Source organism: Furipterus horrens, unplaced genomic scaffold (genome assembly GCF_987537825.1).
Source record: "Furipterus horrens unplaced genomic scaffold, mFurHor1.1.pri manual_scaffold_3, whole genome shotgun sequence".
In the NCBI taxonomy this organism is placed as follows: Eukaryota; Metazoa; Chordata; class Mammalia; order Chiroptera; family Furipteridae; genus Furipterus; species Furipterus horrens.
The window spans coordinates 187078171-187093845 of NW_028327173.1; the positions used below are offsets into that span (position 1 = coordinate 187078171).

At 52.5% G+C, this 15675-nt stretch overlaps 1 protein-coding gene across 5 annotated transcripts in view; it reads left to right on the forward strand.

Annotated features, from left to right (window-relative positions):
* The window catches only part of SMOC1 (SPARC related modular calcium binding 1), a 135518-nt gene extending 121097 nt beyond the window's left edge, over positions 1-14421 (forward strand). For 2 of the 5 annotated variants that reach the window (XM_090271056.1, XM_090271058.1), the window contains exons 11-13: positions 7922-8166; positions 12785-12838; positions 13377-14421. In XM_090271056.1, coding sequence (XP_090127182.1) covers positions 7922-8166; positions 12785-12838; positions 13377-13393 — 316 coding nt within the window. In that variant the 3' untranslated portion in view covers positions 13394-14421. The remainder of the gene's footprint in view (positions 1-7921; positions 8167-12784; positions 12839-13376) is intronic. The other 3 variants (XM_090271057.1, XM_090271059.1, XM_090271060.1) reach the window with 3 other exon arrangements.
* Positions 14422-15675: the final 1254 nt, after the last annotated feature.

Below are 15675 nucleotides of genomic sequence, written 5' to 3' on the forward strand. Positions count from 1 at the left end.
GGCCTTGCTAACTCAGTCTGGAGGAGTCCGAGAAGGCTTCCTCGAGGAGGTGATAGATGAGCTGAGTTTTGAAGGTAGGACTTAGCCAGTAAAAGAAGGAAAGCCGTTCCAGGGCAAAGGAAGGTGCACTGTAACTCCAAGAAAGTGAATGTCTGTGTTCAGTGTGGCCGAGTGGGGTGGGTGGGGTGAGAGGGGAGAGGAGGAGGAGAGTGGTAGTAAATGAGGCAGAAGAGGCAGGTTCCCATTATGAAGCCAGAAGGGGGGACACAGAAGAGGGGTAGGGGGTGGGGGCCGCACTTGGGAGTCTACGGCAGTGCAGCAGAGGAAGTACCATGTGCTTGGCAGGGATGGGCAGCCTGCCTCTGAGCTTCTGTGGCTCACCGAGAAGGGGAGCTAGTCCCCCCACATCTGCCCAGAGGCAGAGCTGTCATCAACAAGGCAAGGAGTGCCACCACGATGACAGGCCCAGGCCTGCAGGCCCAGAGAAGGGCCCAGGCACAGCGACATCAGTGAGGATCAACAGAGCCACAGGTGGGTGTCGGGGCTGGGGAATGAGGATGCAGGCACAGCTGTCAGCATTCTGCATCTGGAGGACCACAAAGGCAACCGTCCCGAAAACCCAATTTTACGTCACATCAAACCCAGTGGATGTCTTGTGGGTTCTAGTCTTGGAAACTGCTCATCTGGGGTGCTTGCTCTTGGTACCCCATGGACCTGTGAGCTCTGAGGCTGGCTTCTGGCCCTGGCTCTGATTTTTCTCAGCCTGTGGATGGGGCCAGGCCTCCCCGAGCCGAGCACAGCACAAAGCCTGGGAAGATGGGACAGGGTCTGACAGGCTGGCCCACGGGGGTAGCCCAGGGTGCTCAGGGGTGTCTCAGACAAAGAGAGCTGTGTCTGGATCTCCAAGAAAACAGGAGGGGGGTGATTCTTGAAAAGGCATATTCAGTATTATATACCTCCATGCTATTTATGCTTGGAATACGAACAATACCTGTAATTTCATGCAAGAATGGGTGTGAGATATTGATGTTTATTAGAAGAGAGGGATAAAAGGAAGGGGCATGGGCTTAAAACTTCCACATCTGGGTACTCCCCCCAAACCCTGAGGGGCTGCTGGCTCTGGTCAACCACTCGGTGAGCCGCTTGGCACTTGGACTTCAGTGCTAAGGAGACAAGACTTCAAGCTTCGTCCCAGTAGTTTCCTCAGGAGCCCTGACCCTGAGACCATGTGCTGGGCCAGCAGGTGAGGGGCCGGCAGGGGCCGAGACTGTACGTGGACCCTGCTGCCAAAGGCAGTCAGGACTGATGTCCTACCCTCCAATCATGGGCTAAAGGGATTTTTAAAGAAAACTAAGAATTTTATAAATGCTTTTAATAGGGAAGGGATACTTTGCTTTCAAAAATTCCCTTTCTTTTAGGTGTCATGTAGAGTTGGGAGAAGTTTTTAGAAATATGCTTTCCTAACATGTTTTTAAATGTTATCATATATGTAGCTTGACTGTGTTTGGTTTTGATGACAATGAAAGGTTTGACCTACATTGGGTAATTGTGTTACCTCGAGGCTGGACTTGTAATCAAAAGACAAACAAAAGGAACCAAGAAATTCTTTAGAAATCAGGAAGGGGTCAGGGTAAGAAGGCAGAGAAAGAGGCAGTTGTACAGGGAGGTGACTGGCCAGGGTTACCCACCCTCCCAGATCTTCCATTATATTCAGTGGAAGCCCTACCTTGACCTGAACTTGCCCTGCAAGGTGGTTCTGCTGGGCTCCTCTCAGCCCCCTCCCCTTCCCATCCTTATATCACAGCTGCTGGCCCTCTGCCCTTCCTCAAGGCCGAGCTCTTGGCTGCCCCAGGGCCTCCATGTCCAACCCCTTCATCCTGGAGCTGTAGGACCCTGGTGACAAAGGAGTGCCAGGATCTCTCCATCATCATTTAAATGTCGCCTTCTCAGGCACTGCTGCCCAATCTAAAGGAGCTGACTGGCCACCCTCCTTCACAACCCCTCTTTTAAAGTCTCAGCCTGATGCTTACCGCTATCTGATATTTTGCTGTTTTGTTTGTTTATTGTGTGTGTCACCCTGCCCGATGACAATTTCAGTTCTGTGAGAAGAGCATTCTCTGCCTTCTTCCCTGCTCTATTCCCAGAATTCAGAATAGTGCCTGGCTTGTGGTAGATGCTTAATAGATATTTGTTAAATGAATAAATAGCTAGAAGGATGGGTGGATAGGTGGGCGGATCACTGTCTGATACAGAGATGTGTGTCTTGACAAGGCCTCTTTATCTTGGCACACATGAGAGCATCAAGGAGACCCCATCCGGTCCCTCCTGCATCCTCTCACGGTCTGGCAGTTAAAGCTGGACATCAGCCAAGACCAGTGGCAAAGTCCCACTCAGGGGTGGTGGGAAGAAGGGCCGGGAAGGATATCTGAGCAGTGCAGAGAACAGTGTCTTCCCTCCCAGCCTACCGCCTGTTAGGCATGGAGATTTTAGTCTTGCACAAACTCTTACATCTCTACCCTCCCCTCATATAAGCTATGTGCTGGGTTCTGGGGACATTCAGGGACAAGGGCATACTTCCTGGTCTGGAGGAGCTCCTGGAGAAAGGAATAGCTAATCATGTGATGGCACTATAAAGTCATTATAATAATAGAGGCAGATAAAGTGCTGCAGACACTTGGAGGAGAGAGGGCATGGGAGAGAAGGCTTTACACAGGAGGTGACATTTGAGCTACCTGTTCACTTGCAAGTGGGAAAACGCCCCAACCTTGATGGACCAAGGGTAAGTGCATCCCAGAGAGGGGCCCCGGGGGTAGTGAGATAGGAACAAGGTAGGGCCTGTGAAAGGAATTACAAGAAGCATGGTTTACGTTTGGGAGGCAGGCTGTGGACAGGCCGGAGATGAGGCTAGAGAGCTGGGCAGAGCCCAGATGGTGCTGGGCCTTGTGATTCATGCCAAAGAGGGTAGCGGGAGGCCAAGTGATTTGATGATCAGGAGGGGAACCAATCAGGGCAGGAAGGCTACAGCAATTTTCAGAGTGAAAGGTGAGGAAGGGCGGACTAAAGCTAGAGGGGAAGGGAAGATGTACTGAAGCTTTAGTAATGAAATCAATAGGATCTGAAGACTTTTCAGAGGCAGGGAGTGGAAGAGAGGGAGATGTCTACTTCCTTTTCTGGCCTGCTAGCCTAATTTAGGGGGGAAAGCAGTGCCAGCCAAATCTAAAAACAGACAAAGAAGAATGAGGTGTCCGTGGAAACATCTGTGGCTGGTGCATGGGGTTGGGGGCATGGCCTGCTATCATTTCATAGCTGCTGTTCACAATGAAAGCATGTTGTATTGCCTTCTTGGTCCTTCCCACAAGGGCTCCACGAGACAGAGCTCTCCCCTAGATCCATCCTCTCCTGGCACCCCATTAACATCTATCACTTCCAAAGAAAGAGTTCTGAGATCCGAGCTGGAGGAATCTGCTTGAGCAAAACACTCTCCTGGAGAAAGGCAACTGTGATGGGAGGTGGGATGGGTCATGTGAACCTCTTGGCCCTTCACATGGCCCCCCAAGGAGGGACTGGCTTGACTCTAGCTTCCTCCTTCCTCCCCAGTGCAGTTACTTGTTGATGGCTTTGCAAGGAAGAGGCTGGAATGTGGCTGACTTGGCATTTCCCAGCCCCTTTCCCCTGCACAGCTGGCAGGGCTGGCCCCGACTCCAGATGCAGCTCAGTTGGTCTGCTTGGTTTGGCTACTGCCTCCAGGCCGGCCCACCTCACCTTCTGTAAAACTGCTTGGGACAGCAGAACTGGGCCCAGATCTTGGCCAAAGCAAGTTTTCTTGTGGTAAATGGGGCTGGCTCTCCAGCTGTGCATCGCGGCCAAGGCCTGGCAGGGCTCAGGCCACAGAAGCAAAACTGAAAACGCTGCAGAAGGGTGGCACCTGCCACCTCTCAATTTCAAAGAAGACTCATAGAGGCCGGCCCAGGGGTCCCTTGCTCTAGTGGGTTTCCTTATCCCTGGAGGCAGGAGTCAACAGGGGAGCCACCTAAACAGCCCAGAGGCAGGGCATTTCACTGGGTCTTTCCCACCATGTCCAAGGACACGTGGATTCTCTACATGCCCAGTGAGCCCTTTTAGTAGAAGTGGAACTTTACCTGTAGGAAGACCATAGCATGGAGCAGCAAATCAATGTTAAGTGGACTTAAGGAACCACTGCACCCTCTAATGCCGGGCCCCCAGCCCTTGCCTAGCCAGCTTTGAATCCCAGCAGTCCTGATTTCCAGTGGCTACTACATGTGCACCTGTGAGAGAGACGCTCTCAGTTTCATGCCAGCATAAGCCTAGAGCTAGGGGGGCGGGGTGCAAATTGGCAAAGTTTTTAAAAGATCCTTCTAGAAAACTATAAGAGGTGGAGATATCAATAGAGTATAGCTCTGAGGTTGGGGTCAATGTGGGGAGTCTAACTATGACGGAAAGGGCTCCAGTCAAGACTGCTTGAGATTCTTGGAAACTCTGGGGGAGCCCTCCTGCCCCACCTCATCCACACTCCCCTGGGAAAACCTTAGCTTCTTAGTTAACAGAGGTGTCTTCTTTCACACGCGCCCACTGCTGGTTTAGTTCATCCAGGATTCTCAATAGATCTCAGTCTGAACTAGATCTTGCGTGAAGCTTGGTAGGCCTGGGACTTAAGGCTGTTATGAAGACCAAAACCTGATTTACACAGTTTTAAACCAGATGCCTTCTATTATGTGTTATTGGAAATACAGAAAGTACCTCCAAATCCTTCTGTGCTACTGTCTTCTTCTGGAAGGTTCATGCTTAAACATTCTTCCAGGTCATGGTGAGAGTCTCTTTCCCACTAAATTAAGGGTTCTGCAGTGGAGTCTATGACCTTGGATGAGGTTTAGGGTGTCCGTTAAACCCCTAACATCTGCAGAGTTCTGTGCGTGTGTGCGCATTTTTCTAGCAAGAGGGGCTATAGCTTATTTAGGTTCTCAGAAGGGTCATGATCTCCCAAAGGTAAGAAATGCTTGCTTTAAATGCATTTGGAGCTTGACTGGGACAAAGTGTTGGGTTCCAAAGTCGGACCTTAGGACCGCAGGCTTCACATGTAGAGCTGGATTCTGATTTGAAAGGGGAATGTGAGTTTCTGGAAGTCAAAGAAGTTCAGAGTTGAGAGTCCTACACTAGCCGGGGAGGCAGGAGGAAAGAGGTAGGACCCCCAGGCTCCACAGGGCAGGCTGTGGGTTGTGTCAGTGTTATCGAGGAAAAGAGATGTTTCTTGGAGGGACCTCAGAGGACCTTTTCTGGGCAAGTGTTCTTGAAGCCACCCGGGGCTGGATCAGGAGGCAAGCAAGGGGAAGCCAGCAGGTGTAAGTCACGGCAGCTTTGGGCTGGAGGTTCTGCTGGGAGTGAGCAGGGCAGGAACATGGTTCTCTGGACAAGGGAGCTAGGGCAGGAAGGGAGTCAGAAGAAAAGGAGGGGACAGGGAACAGGGGCCAAATGACAGTAACTCTCGGCATGGGAAGAAACTGTTAGGGGTTGCAAAGCAAGGAGAAGAGACACTTTTTGCTGCAAACTGCCCCAGAGGTGTGTGCAGGGAGCCCCGTCAGTGGAGGTGCTGAGAGCTAGGCAGGCGGGAGCCCCAGGAACACATGTTGGAGGCAGCAAGCCTCTCCTGGCAGGGCGGAATGACCTCATTCCTTCCCATCTCGGCGACTGAGGCTTTATTATTCCAGCCTCTAGGTAGACATTACGCTATGCTGAGCCTAAAGGTTAGCTGCCTTTGCCTGGGATGTGCATGGTCCCCTGGCCAGAAGGGCCTCCCCCAACCCCTCAACACCAGCTGCCTTAGAGAGGCTCTGGTGGGAATAACTGGAATGCCTCTCCTGGGGCTCCCCCACAGCTGGGCTCCTCCCTCAAGTGTAGGAAAAGGCAGAAGCAGGCAGAGGGAGCTGGCCACTCTCCCTCCTGCACTATGAGCATCCTGATAGAGAATCTTCTGCTGCCTACCTGGTATACCCTGCAGGGGCAGGTAAAATAAGATTTTCCCAGGGGAGTGTGGATGAGGTGGGCAGGAGGGCCTTCCCCAGAGTTTCTAAGAATCTCTCAAGTTACCGTGTTCTGGCAGAGACAAAAATCTGAGCTCTGCATTGCATAACTCCATGCTTGTTACAAAGATCTCTCGAGCCTGGGTGCGTGATAGATGACGCGATTGCCATTGAGCCCAGGGCGGCCCATCTCCCCACCTGCCCCCAGGTCCTCCCTGCATTAAACCCAGCACAATGAGGTCCTGCTGGTAGTTGCACAAACACTGTTGGAACCAGTCCAGCGTGCCCAGGGTGGGCCTGCCCAAGACTGCAATCCACTTAATGAGGACTAGGCACTTAGCAGGGTTTTTTGTTTGTTTGTTTTTTATAGTGAAACTTCTTTTCCCCTAAATGTTGAGGTCACTTGGGGGCAGGAAGAGGAGGGAGTTTGCTGGCTTGTTCATAGGGGAGGGGGAGGGATGGTTCCTTCCCTTCTGGAAAGCTCGGCAAACGCCAGAGAAGAACCCCAAGGCACTGGCGACTGTCTTGAGTATTTTTCTTGCTGGGTACTGCTACGGCATGTGCTGACAGGCCCTGAACTGCTGAGCTAGGACCTCTTTGGGGCAGGGAGTCCCTCTGTCCTTCTGACACATGGCAGAGATGTTTTCTGTCCCCGCGCCTGGTAGACTAAGTGTTTGGATATATGGAACTCCCAAGCTCAGTCTCACGCCCTCTAGCAAAGGAAAGCTGCCCGGGAATGTGAACACCAGGGCCTGAATCACTTTCACTCAGTGCCAACTCCTGGGGGCAGGAGTCATGGGACTCCTGTGCCTTTGTCCTTCTGGTCAGAGACCTCGGTCTCCCCTCTGTAATAATCCCATCACTGTCTTTAAAAGTTTTAAGTACCAGCTAGCACTCTGAATCCTTTTGGGGAAACGACAAGGCATAACTGAACAAAATGATGGGTAAGCCGTGTGTACAGGTACACGTGTAGACATTGCCACTGTATGGTCACCACACATATGTGGACTGTTAGTCATGGTCCTCATGGTGCATCCAGACCCAGGGAGCTTTCTTGGCTCCTCTAGTCCAGTGCTTTCCAGAAGAATCCCCCAGGAGTTCTAATAATCATGTGGTGTCCTGGGTCAGCCCTCCTGACTTGAAGCTTCTCTGTGGAGAGACATGCCTCTAGCAGGTCTGGGACTTGCCAATTTTAGAACCTCTGTCCATGTGTCCTCTTTAACCGCCTTCTTCTCTCAGTTCCGACTGTACTTGGTACCCAACAGTGATGGACCGTGAGAACTTCACACTGAGTTGCTCCTGCCTGGTTTCACGTTTTTGGCTCTGTGTCACTGAGACCATGAGCAGCTTGAGGCCAGGGGCTACATCTCTCACTTTGGAAGCCCCACCACCACCACCTCCCGCCTCCCCAGGCCCTGTCCTAGTTCCAGGCTGTGGTGCACACTCAAAGCACCCTTTCCCACAATCCCATTCATGTGTATGTACATATTCATGTGTGAAGAACAGCTTGTCTGGCAGGGACCACTAGGCCAGGAGCAGGACAATTTAGATCCAGTCTGGTTTTCTAAGGTGAGTTGAATTCAGCCAATATGTCTTGAAGGCCCATCTTATGCAAGGACATTCCTGACCATGGTGGAAGGTGAGGAAGTCATGTAATAAGAGTCACCTGCTGAACCTGAGGCTTGAGACTCAGGTTGAAGAGGGTAGCTTGATTTTGCCATGCTGAGCAGGTATGGCAGGCCTTTGGCCAGAGGAGCTGTTTCTACCTGGCTGCCCACCACAAGGGCCCTGGCACCCGACCCAGGGGAGAGAGTCTGGCGGAGCTAAGGGTTCCTGCAACATCCTGAGCTGTGTTCTCTGGGTGGGGATGTCTGCCTATGGCCCAGGTTCTCAGAGCCGGACCCCAGCCACACCCTGGAGGAGCGAGTGGTGCACTGGTACTTCAGCCAGCTGGACAGCAATAGCAGCAATGACATTAACAAGCGGGAGATGAAGCCCTTTAAGCGCTACGTGAAGAAGAAAGCCAAACCCAAGAAATGTGCCCGGCGGTTCACCGACTACTGTGACCTGAACAAGGACAAGGTCATCTCACTGCCTGAGCTGAAGGGCTGCCTGGGTGTGAGCAAAGAAGGTGAGTGCTCGCCCCGGTGCTCCTGGCCTTCCAGGACTTGTCCCACCAGGCAGAGGGACCAAGGGCTCCCCAGTGGTTGGGATCTCATGTACTAATTTGTTCAGCTATTTCCTGGGAGTATGTTATGCTTCATGCTAGACACCTGTATGCTGGAGGAATTGATGGACAAGGTGCCTATCCTTCCTCAATCTACTGAGGAAACATGTTAAAGTGTTTACATGCATAATGGTAAGTGCCATGAGAGTGTGTTAGCATAGGCCAGATAAAGACCGACGCACGTAATGGCTCAACACAGTGGAAATTTGTTTGCCTTGCCCACGGGAGAGCTCAGCATGATTCCAGGTCCTGGTGCATGTGTGTGTGGGTGTGTGCGCGGTGGGTAGGGAAAAGAAGGAGTGGCGATCGCTGTCGTACCGCCGCTCTGAGATCCAGGCAAAGGATGACTTTGCCATCTTTATCATGTGGCTTCCAAGGTCACCATGGGGGCCATCTGCATCCCCAGTCAGCCTGCAGTAAATCATGGAGTGGTGCATGGAGGGGGATGGTGGAGGTGGTTCATGGGCCAGCCTGGAAGTGACGCACATTACCTCTCATATTTCACCGTCTGGAACTCAGTCACTGGACCACACCCAACAGTCAGGAAGGCTGGGACCCCAAGAGGAGGAGGAGAGAATGGATTCTGGCCAACATCTAGTTCTCTGTCAGAGGCAAACAAGTACTAGAGTACTGTAGGGACATATGTCAGGGCACCTGTATCAGCATAGGGATAGGTGCCCTTGGAAAACTTCTTGAAGGGACTGATGTGTAGACCAGGGGTCAGCAATCCCTGGCCATGAGCCCGGTCTAGTCCATGACCTGTTTTCGTGTGGTCTATGAGCAAGAATGACTCTTGTATTTTTAAAGGGATGTAATTTTTTAAAAAGATCAAGAAACAACAGAGATAATACATGGCCCACAAAGCCTAAATTATTTGCTCTCGAGTCCTTATAGGTAAGTTTGGCAACCCTAGTCTAACCAGTACCTGAGGAATGAGTAGGCACTGATGAAGCAGACCCGTCAGGTGAGGGAGACGGGAAGTGAAAACGCCGAGGTGAGGAGACAGTCTGAGAGGAACTGAAAGGCGTGAGTGCGACTGAGGTGCATTGAGGATGGCAGGGGAGGGCAGGTGGCAGGAAGCAAGGTGAGTTTTGACCTTATAAGGTTAGTGGGAAGCTGCTGAAGGGGCTCAGTCTGAGGATCTAGAGATCAGTTTTGCTTAAAACAGTTATTCTGGCTGCAGTGCAGGAAACAGAACGGAGATGCACAAGGGCGTGGTGCCCAACAGGAGGCTGGGAAGAACACAGTGGGCATGAAGAGAAGTGGGTGGTCTTGAGAGAGGCAGGACCTGGTGACTGAGTGGATCTGAGGCTGGAGGCTGTTTGCACAGTGGGATGGGGGGTCCCTTCACTGAGGTGGGCAGCATGGAGGGAGAGCAGAGCGGGCATGGGGGTGGGGGGAGGGGAACACAACAAGTGTGGCTGGGACATGTCAAGTGGGGTGCACTCCAAGGATGAGTGGGTCTGTAGAGCAGGTGAAGCGTCTGGGCTGAAGATACTGGTTTGGGTAATGCTGACTTATTTGAAATGGAAGCTTTGGAAAAGCTGGATTACCTAGGAGGAGACCTACGGGTTTTTTCTAGTTCTACCCCTCAGTGGACAGGGTAAGCCCAGGGGACAGTATGAACAGTGGCTGGGTTACCATAGCTACTCAGGCTCAGGACCTGCCCCCTCCATCTCTGGGTTTCAGCTCTGGTTCTGAGGTGAGTGACCTCATCACTCTGGGCACTCCCATCTGATGAGGATGCCACTTTGTGTCCCCATGGTACTCTTGAGTCCCCAAGACCCCAAGACACAGTGCAATGTCATGGATCAGACCCTGCCTCTGCCACAGACTAGCCCCTTCACCATAACAAACCACTCAGCCATTGTGGGCTTCAGTTTCTTCATCTGTAAAATGGGAATAACCATAGCCTCTGCCTCATGGGGCCGTTGTGCCGACTTAGTGAGACAGTGAGTGGCGGCATTTATCGTAATGCCTGAGACACCGGGAAAACTCAATAGAATTTCAATATTACTCTCCTTCTTAAGATTATGCTCTTTCAGTAGCACTTATCACACTGCGTTGCACTTGACTTTTCCGTTTCCCCCTAGAAGCCACAGGCTGCGCCTTATTAATTCCTAACCTCCAGCCCAGTGCCCGGCACCTAGCAGCAATCCATTAGAACCTTGTCTGATGAGTGAATGAATGGGGGAGGGGTTGTCCCTTGTGGCGACATCACGTGTCAACACACTGGAATCTGTGCTCACTTCACAGAGCACAGGCTGAGGGCAATACTGGGGAGAGACCACCCAGTGTTAGTATAGACCCCAGGCCTACCCAGGAGCACTTCAGAGCTGAGAGGGGGTGGAATCCCAGAGGTCTGCAGTGTCTCTGCCCTCAGTCCCCTGCCCGTGCTGGTGGTTCTGGTCCCCCCAGCACACAGGCCTAGGGAGGCAGAGTGTGGTGACCTCTGATCCACGGAGCTCAGGGAACCTTCCTACCTTGCACCGAAGCCTTGCTGGGCACCAGGTGTCTGCCGATCCCAGCTGATGCACAGGCCCTGAAAGAGGCCTCCAGCTTTGCCTCTGCAATCTTTGGCAAGTTATCTAAACTCTCTGAGCCTCAGTTTTCTCATGTACAAAATGGAAATGGTGATACCTACCTCAGATTTGGTGTGAAGATTTAACAAGATGGTGCATGTGAAAAACTTAGCCTAGTACATGGTTTGTGGTGAATGTACAGAAGCAAATTAGTAGTAATAGAGGGACACACCCAGGGGCCAGAAGCAGCTTCCCTCAGTCCCTCTGCTCTGGGGGGGCCGCACAAGGCCACCTGGGTAGATGGTTGTAGGCAATGGAGCCCATGCCTTGGTCATCTGGTGTCATGTGGTGCCCTCTGGTGGGCTGAGAGGGGCTAGCATGCCAGATGGGGAGACAGGGGGGGTGCGGGGAGGATGCTGTGTTGAGGGTGAGGACAGCTTCGGGTCTGCAGGACTGAATTTTTGGAGACAACTCCTGAACACAGGCATTCTGAGCAACCAGACACCTCACTGGGAGCTGAATTTTCTGTAGCATTAAAAGGCCAGACATTCTGAGAGCTGGGCCTCTTTCTTAACTGGTCCTTTATCAGGACTATTGTCATTATCCTGAGGTAGGCAGGGTGGAGACTGGTTTTTCCATTTTTGAAAAAAATGACACCCTCCCCCTTGAATTGTCCAAGGGCACTGCCTGCGCTGGGGTCAGGCCCGTTTCCCTGCTGCCTTTGTGGCGGTTATGGCAGGGTTCTGACAGCAGAGAGCCAGGCCCAAGTTTGCTTCCCCACGTAAGAGCTGTGCTGTCTCCAAGCCTCACTTCCTCACCCTAACACGGGGATGGTTTGATTATTTTACAAAAGTGTCACATACACTTGCTACGAGAAGTACATTCCACGACAGAGGTGGAGGGGTCAGCGCAGTGAGCCTTCATGAGGAAGGGCTGGTAATTGCTGGCCGTGTGTGTTCGTCCTGAGTCTCGCTGTGGTGGGCCAGGCTGCGGAAGGCTCCTCTTTACACGCGTAGGTCTCTGCTCAGCGCTGTGGGACGCAGCTGCCACCAGAGCAGATGAAGGACAGCTCTGCCACTTCCCACTTGCCTGTCTTTCCAAGTTTGTTTTCTTGTCTGTAAAATTAGATGTACCCACATCTACCCCACGCCCCAGGCCACCCGTGTTCTCTCTTTCCTTCTCAGCTCTTCAGGAAGGTTAGCCTAACTGGGGGCACACGGAGCTGTGGGTTCACATGACCCATGGGTAGGCGTGGGTTCCACACTTCATGCTCCGCAAAGCCCTTTCTCCACCTGCATAAATTCAGCCGATCCTCATGGCAATCCTGTGGGAGAGGCAGATCAGGAGCAGCATGCCTGCGGTCTTAACTCCTGTCTACAAACGACCCAGGGGGTGATGGGTGTGCACGGAGTCACATGGGCCCCAGGGGTCACAGGAGCTCACCCAGTTCTTGCTTTGCTGGCCTCCCAGCTCCCCGCTCCTGTAGGAGACCTGGGCCCCGCAGAAGCCTCCCTCTGGGGCAGAATGGGTGTTAGCAGAACACACCTTGGACCCTGGTTAGGTCCCTCAATGACTCTGAGCCTCGGTTTCCAGAGTTGTCAAGTAAATGGGCTAGACCAGATGATCGCAAAGATTCCGTCCCCCACTGACATTCCATGACTTGGAGAACCAGGACCCGAAAAGGTCATGCAGATGTCCACCAGCACCCAAACTCTTCTAAGCTCATAGCAGAGGGGATTCCAAGAGGCAGCCCAGTGGGGGCCTAGCCTGATGGAAAAGAGACTTTCTTTAACCTGTTGGGTGGCAATGGGTTCACTCGGGCAGAACTGGGCCCCCCGACACCCACAGAACAGGGAGCACAACCGTGCCACCTCTGGCTCTTTCCCAGGTCTGCTCTTTATTCCGGGGGTTAGAAGGGACAGGGGCCCAGGTCTAGAAGAAGCTCTTCCAGTTCTTAGGATCAAGGCCACTTGAGTGTCATATGTTCCTATTTGTTGCAGGTGGTAGTCTTGGCAGCTTCCCCCAGGGAAAACGAGCAGGCACAAACCCGTTCAGTAAGTTGCCTTCTTTCTGGGCTCTGCTCTATGGGCCCCTCATGCAGCTTTGATGCTGTAGCAGAAGTGGAGGGATTGGCTGAGTAGCCTAGCCTCCCATTTAAGTTTTTATTTTATTTTGTTTTATTTTATTTTATTTGCTGAGGATACAAGAGAAAGATTGGTTAGTGCTGTGAGGATCCCACCATCCCCACCTGTAAACAAGCACCTGCCACTTCTGCCAGCCCCAGGTGGAAAGGCTGACATCTGGGAGAAGTATGGTTTGTGTGGAGTGCACAAGCCCAGGGTGCTTCCTGGGCGAAGCCTAGTTCTCTGGAATGCCAAACATGTTCCCATTGCCATGGTGATGCCTCCTGATGGCAAAGGGTGGGCTGATAAAACACGGGCTTATCTGCAAGTCCAGGCTGCCTGCGTCCTGCCTAGCCCTGTACGTAGCAGCAGGTGGAAAAGGCTGCTCTTTCAGGGAAATGGATCAATGTGGTTGGATTTCTCATAAACCCAACTCTAATTTCTTCTTGCTTATACCTCCCCTTCTCAGTAGGACGCCTCGTCTAAGGAGCAGAAAACCAAAGGGAAGGTGGAGAGACCAGGGAGGCAGGACAGCTCATCAGACACCTAACCTTCAACGCTGCCACGGCCCAGCCACATCCCATGTAACATGCGTGGTGTCCACCGTGTTTGCACTTTTAATAACTCTTATTTGTGTGTCCTCTTTCTGGTTTCATTTGTAAACACCAATATCTAATACCACAGTGGAAAAGGAAAGGGAAGAAAGACTGTTTATTCTCTCTCTTATTGTAAGTTTTTGGATCTGCTACTGACAACTTTTAGGTTGGGAGGGGGGGTTCCGGGACTGAGAAGAAAGAGATTTATATACTGTATATAAATATATATGTAAATTGTATAGTTCTTTTGTACAGGTGTTGGCATTTCTGTTTGTTTATTCGCTCTCTCTCCCTGCTCTGGGTTATGGGAGCTCTGGACACATGACCCAGTTTTCTAGAAGCCAGGATTCCATCCCCAGCCCACCTGCATTCAGTGTGGAAACGACCCCCTGTGTGCGTGTGGATGGGAGCCCTGGGACTATACGGCAGACCCCCTTCAGTCCTTTCCAGTGGGAGAGGGGGAGCACCCCACGCCATAGCTGTCCAGGTTGGCGACCCACATCGTGGCTGGCCTTCTCAAGGGAGGTTGGGTTGGGAGAAAGGTGGGACCTGCCGCTGGAGGTAGGTGACAGTCAGCTCAGACAGCAGGTCTCCTTGTTATCCAGGCCCCACGTGGCCCAGGATCCATAGGTAGACCAGTATTCTGGTGACCACTGTGCAGGTATCCTCAGAGTGTTTGCCTTAGGTCAGTGGAAATACTTTCACCCACATTTAGCACCTACTCTGTGAAAAACATGAGAGGGCAGGTAAACAGGAAAAAGGCACACAGTGGGGCCTTTTATTTAGGTGTTTAATATTTAAAGCAGGGGACAGAAGAGGACAGAAAGTGTCATTGGTGTGTGCAGTGCCCACAGGGAGGCTTCTCACCTGCGGACCCATAGACAGGCCTCTGAGACCCACCTAGCTCTCCCAAGGCCGCTGGGTTTTTATCTCCACTTGCCAGGCCCCCTTCCTCCATCCTACCATCCCCAGTGGTCAGCACAAATCTGAGGGAGGAGTTGGGTCCGTCACCTTGTTGGTAGCTGAATGGTTTTCTTTTTTAACCCAACACTGAAGTTCTTTCTGTTCCCTCAAATGCTTTTAAGGGCTTCCAGGCGTGAGGCCAATTCCAGCTGGGGGAAGTGCAGGCCTAGCTCTCCCCCAGACTTGTTGCCGGGGTTCCACTGGGGGCTACCCAGCCTTCGGGGCAGATGCACAGCTTCCTCTGCCCAGGTGACCCTGCCCATTCAGACAGAGAGCAAGTGACACTTAGCGCCTCTTCCCATGAGCATCTGTGGCAGCAGCGAGGGAGGGCGGGTACCCCAAGACTGGTGCCCTCATTGGATTGCTCTTGGGAATCTGGCCTCACCTTGTATCCCAGCCTAGTATTCCCATAAGTGCACCCACCTTGCAGACTGTGTATCCCACCTTGGTTTGGAAAGCCTTGGTGCCATAAGCTTGCCAGCCCTCCCCCTCATCCCCCACCAAGACCTGGCTGGGGGAGGACCCCTCAGGGGGGAACATGGCCTTTTGGGGACAAGATCTGAAGGTTCTGGCTGTCCTGGTGAAAGTCTTAGAGTTTGTCTTGGGGATGACTGGAGGCCCCATCCCAACAAGGGAGGTTGGAAAGGGAGCCCTCGCCCATTGGCCTGGCCCAGAAGACTAGGCGTGCCGGAGCGCATGGGCCTTCCAGCAGACCCGGCCCCCTCTCTGACCTGGAGGGAGCATGCCAACAGAGAAGGTGCCTCCTGTAGAAACCAGACTCTCCCCCAGGCTTCTTCTTTCTCACCTGTGTGTAGGCTGTGCTTGTGGGTTCCTTTGTGAGGCGGGAGGGACACTATCTGTAGCTTGTTTTACGAAAAATAAAAATGGGTAAAACTGACCAGCTGTTGCCTCTTTCTTTGGGTGGCTTCCTCAGATGGCAGGCTTCATTTTCTAGAAGGTTTGGATGTTTTCCCTGGCCCGGGGGCCCTCCACTCTGATCCTAGGACGATCTAGTGGCTGGAGGGAACCCAGATGTGGCCACGAGGTGACATCGCAATTTGCAGTGAGGACATTGACTGGCCCCCTTGCCCTTGCCTACCACGTCTGTGCCCTGTTCGTAATTCTCCCTCTTACCTCCACCCATACCTCCAAACCAAACTGCAGTGTAGGGAATGTCACAGGCAGCACTTCAGGGGTGGCACCCGGGGG